The following is a 4928-nucleotide window of genomic DNA, read 5'->3' on the forward strand; positions in this document are numbered from 1 at the left end:
GATATTATTCACTTACGATACTATACTATTTATCTTTTTAGTTTTGAATAATTTGTATTCATGATATGTTAAATTAATTTTTGCGAGTACATATTTTTTATTTGCTATGTTTATTCAAAAAAAAAAAATTTAAGCTTTATAAAAACACATAAACAACTTTTATTTTAAAAGTAGTTTTATAAAAATAAAATAAAAACTACCAAACATCTTTAACTTTATTTTTAAAGTTTTTATTTATAACTTTATTTTAAAAGTTACTTTTAGACTGTGAAAAAGCTGGGCCAAACAAAACCTTAAAAGGACTATATGTTTTCAAGTTAGACATTATAATCCACATCTGTTCGTCACCTAGTTAAATAAATGATTAATTGAATTCACAATCAAATTTCTACTTAATTCAACAACAACAATTAACCACATTATTCAACGTGAATTGAATTAACCATTTGTTTAACTAAATTAATCACATTTTCAAGCGATTCTTCGAATCTCGCATAAGTATACCAATAAGAGATTTACATAAAACATTTTCCATTTATACAATAGACACACCACAATGATTACTGAATAAGAATTCAACACTAAGATAGTTGCACAATATTATCAGCTACCACAAATATCACTGAAGTCATTGATACATACTCTCCACCAACAAATACAGAAGACACATCCAACAAAACATACCAAACAAAAATACATAAACCACGTCTTTATTCAGATTCATTCATTCATAAATCTATAAGACCAAAGATATGTAATGTAATGTCCTCGTATTCACACATCAACAATAACCAACATTCTGAAATTCCACCAAAGAAAAAAAAAAAGCAATGAATGAAAAATCAACTAGAACGATGAGTGCTACCAACACTCCTACCATCCTCACCACCATTCTCCTGATTCTGAGGAGATAACAAACCCGGCGCCTCAGCTGGATTCGCCGCAGCAGCAACACCAACATGAGGATTATAGTTCTGGTGTTGCTGCTGCGGCTCTCCCTGTTGTTGTTGCTGAATCTGATAATAACCACAGCCGCTGCTACTTCCGCCGCTACCTCCATTCTCAAAGCTTCCTATCCCCAATGAATGAGCCATATCAGCATGACCAGAAACAGCAGCAGCAGCACCACCGCCACCACCGACGTGAAGTCCGCTAAACCTAAGCAAATAATCTTGCTGAGCAGCAACTATCTGCTGAGCTTCAAGAAGCTCTTGCTCCTGCTGAACATCTCGAGTAACCAATCCCGCTCCTCCGAGCATCTCATGCGGAAAATTATACGAGTAGTTACCATTAGCAACACCTGCAAACTGTGAGTTATTCCATTGTTGATGCTGTTGCTGCAACCCTGCACCAGCATTCCCAAACAAGAACTGCATAACCTGAGGATTCGAATTATAACTCGACAGTTCTTTCTTCGCTACAGCGAGCTCGGTTTGAACATCGCGCAACCGCTGTTGGAGAGCCGAGATTAAACCAACGCAACCGTAGATAGGATCTTTCAAACGAGACTCCGCCTCGTAAGCCAAAGATCTCACCGCGTCTTCGCGGTCAGCCACATTGAGCTCTTTTAAGAGCTTAGCGACGTTGCTTGCGCCGAAGACACGGTGCACGTTCGCGAATCGCTGTGGATTTTCGGGGAGAAAATACGGAGCGAAGTCGCATTCTTGTGTGCACTTTCGGCGGAGAAACTTGCATGCTGCACAGGGTGAATTCGATGATGCCATTGAATCAATGTAACTGCAAATTCATATCAATAAATCAAAATAAATCAAATTAGGTCATTCAATATTTCAATTCAATAACAGAAAAACAAACAAAAAATGAATTAGGTCATTTTTATTAATTATTGATTCAATGATTATCTATATTAATCTTTTTTTGAAAAGAACCCTAGCTACGAATCTACAATGATCATCGTTGATTCGCCGTGTTCATGATAACATATTAAGAAACAAAAAAAAAATTAGGTCATTAGTATTAATCATTGATTCATTGATTATCTATATTAATCCTTCTTTGAAAAGAACCCTAGCTACAAATCTACGATGCAAAATCTCCGATATTCGTCGTGTTCATGATAACATATTAAGAAACAAACAAAGGAATTAGGTCATTCTTATTATGAATTATTCATTGATTTTCTATATTAATCTTTCTTTGAAAAGAACCCTAGCTACAAATCAACGATGAATACGAATCTAAGATCATATTCATCGTGTTCATGATAACATATGAAATAAAATTAGGATCAATGAAAAAGAAAGAGAAAATTGTTACGTTTTTCATGGATTGTTAGTTGCATGCAACGGTGATGAAACTAGGTATATGGCTATGTTTACGCAGTGGCTATGAACAAAACAAAGAAGAAGGAGAAAGAATAGTACGTGTTGATTGAATGAAGAGAGATGAAATTGCTGAATGTTCTTGAGCGCTACGTAGTGAAACAACCAAATGCTTAATTTCTGGTATTTATTTGTGAATTTGTGACGCGTGATGCGAAAATTTCTTGATATTGTTGTATACGTATTGTAACTAATTTTCAAAATAGTACCGTTATAGATGTATAATATCATATTTTTTTACTTTTATTTTTTAAAAAATAAATCAATTCTTTTCCAATGGGCTTAAGCCCAATTAAATAATAAATTTTAATTTAATTTAAATACTTTTGGTTTCTCGTCTCTATATTTTTTTTCTTAATATTTATAACATTATTTTAAAATAAGAAAATCTAAGAACAAAAATCGAAAACTCAGCTAATTTACAAAGACGATTTATTTATTTAATAATTTTGTTTGGATGTGGAATTGTGGATCACCTTACTAAAGAAAATTTGGCCAACGCAGGAATTACAAATACGTAGGAAAACAAGGAGTCAAAATTTAGAGAGGGACGTACTACTAGGAAATGTTGAGAACTTATCTTTAGGAAAATATTTTAATTTAATCATTTTTTAGGAATATATTTTTTTTTTAAAAGCAAGAATCCAATATATTAACTCATGGGACAAAATACAAAGAGGACTAAGATTCCCCCATCAAAGAAAATTACACTCCTATTAAAATCTAGCTTAAGTAAAACAATGGGTTATTGCTAAATGTCATACCCCAAATTTGTCCTACCCTTTCAATTTTATCTGGTTTAGGCTCATGCATTTCATAGTCTCATGTACATACCTCCCATTAGGTCATTAACATAACTCATGCATTAATTAATCAATAACTTGGCTTTGGGATCAAGGCTTGGAAGTTAGGGTTGTTACTTCACTAAAGCTCGATTCCTATGGTTCTTCTTTGAGTATTAGAGTGTGAAGACTAGGTTTCACAATGTGCATTGTGGACTTCTTTCTCATCAAGCTACAAGGGCTACTCTTCATCCAAGTGAGATCAAGGTCTTTCATATGAGGATTTCTTTGAGGCCGTGGGATCAGGTTGTGGTCATTCATTTGATTATAAACCCCCAAATACTTGAAGCACAAGTCATCATGCAGATTCATGGTTGAATTGGTGGAGGCGACATAAAGCCTTCATTTTGTTGGTTTATGTCAATAATTGAACAAGTTGAAAGAATAAGTGCAAAGTTACCTAAGGTTTGAACACTCAAAGCAATGTGACTTAAGTTTAAATGTTGGAAGAAAGTGGTGGAAACATGGTTTAACAAGATGCGAAGTTCAGGAAAAATGAGCTTTTAACAAAGTCTAAATATCATTCATGCACAACATGATTCATTCAAGTATCAATTGCTGTCCAAAGATTCAAATTCAAAACCAAATACACATCATTCAAAATCCATCCACATTTACACAAAATTCAAGTCTAAGTTATTTTCGCCATTACATTCCATCAAAAAAAAAGAAATACAAAAGAAAAGCTTATGCTAAACTATGCTCCTCTTCATGCTTCAATATATTCCAAGATCCCTGCAACTCTTCATGCTTCAATATATTCCAAGATCCCTGCAACCGCTTCATGGTCCCTGCCTCTTAACCCATTCCAATTCCGCATGATAAAACAAAACAAAATAAAACGAAGTCGGTTCAGCCAAGGTTTAAGAAAAAAATCAGAAAACTCTGTAACAGAAGGTCAGGAGAAGAGAGAACATAACAATCCCGGTACCACGGTTTCTCCATGTTCAGCCCTGCATCAAACATTCATAATTTCGATTAAGTCTTGCATTCACCTCAGTATGTACACAACATTCAATTGATTCACATTTATCCAAGGCTAATACAAATTCTGCATCAATACACACATCAAATAACCAAGACAGTTCCAAGAAGACATTTAAGTCCATACCAGTTCAGTACCTCTGTTCCGCTTGAAGAAATTACAGTCAGACGCGCTTCCCGATCGGCTAGTATACCATCAGATCCAGCAACTTGACAACAGGCTTGGGTGCAGCAAAACTGGCAGCATTGTATCAATCTCAAACTAATCCTGAATCAGTTGACTTTGTCAGAACAGTCCCTGCATAAGAGAGAGCGTATCAGTTCGGAAGTTTCTAAACATAACCGACACTTAGCCTCATGACAGCTCCAATTCACTTCAGTTTACATCATCTAAAGCACATACATTCACACCATCAAGACAGTTCACTACAGAGTTCAGTAGCATTGTAAATAACTTTTAACAGATTTATTTGAATTTTGCTACACAGCTACGCATCCATACACAATTCAAGATAGCAGCAACAAAAATCAGCATACTAACTGCCTTCCAATCCTCACAACTGTCAAAACCATGTATATAACTAACAACCCAGTGTCTCTAACCAACCTTCTAACAGAATAATAACAAACCTATAACTACCTATAACCACCCATAACAGAATGTAACCACCTCAGAACTAACTCTCAAGTAGCTTATAACTGAATTCAAACGCTCAATCCTCCCCCTCCAATTCTCCTAACTGATTTCAATCCTAGGGCT

The 4928-nt window shown here is 34.8% G+C and overlaps 1 protein-coding gene across 1 annotated transcript; it reads right to left on the reverse strand.

Moving 5' to 3' along the window:
* Nucleotides 1-649: 649 nt before the first annotated feature.
* LOC131656737 (protein ASYMMETRIC LEAVES 2-like) lies at nucleotides 650-1724 on the reverse strand. The gene has a single exon (XM_058926366.1). It carries the CDS (start codon nucleotides 1722-1724, stop codon nucleotides 843-845), a length of 882 nt encoding a protein of 293 aa, XP_058782349.1. The 3' UTR covers nucleotides 650-842.
* Between the last annotated feature and the right edge of the window lie 3204 nt (nucleotides 1725-4928).

The sequence above is a fragment of the Vicia villosa genome, linkage group LG3 (assembly GCF_029867415.1).
Source record: "Vicia villosa cultivar HV-30 ecotype Madison, WI linkage group LG3, Vvil1.0, whole genome shotgun sequence".
Classification (NCBI taxonomy): Eukaryota; Viridiplantae; Streptophyta; class Magnoliopsida; order Fabales; family Fabaceae; genus Vicia; species Vicia villosa.

What these genes read in the sequence shown, in the direction of transcription:
- LOC131656737 (XM_058926366.1), bottom strand. Translation starts at nt 1,724, where the DNA reads ATGGCATCATCGAATTCACCCTGTGCAGCATGCAAGTTTCTCCGCCGA.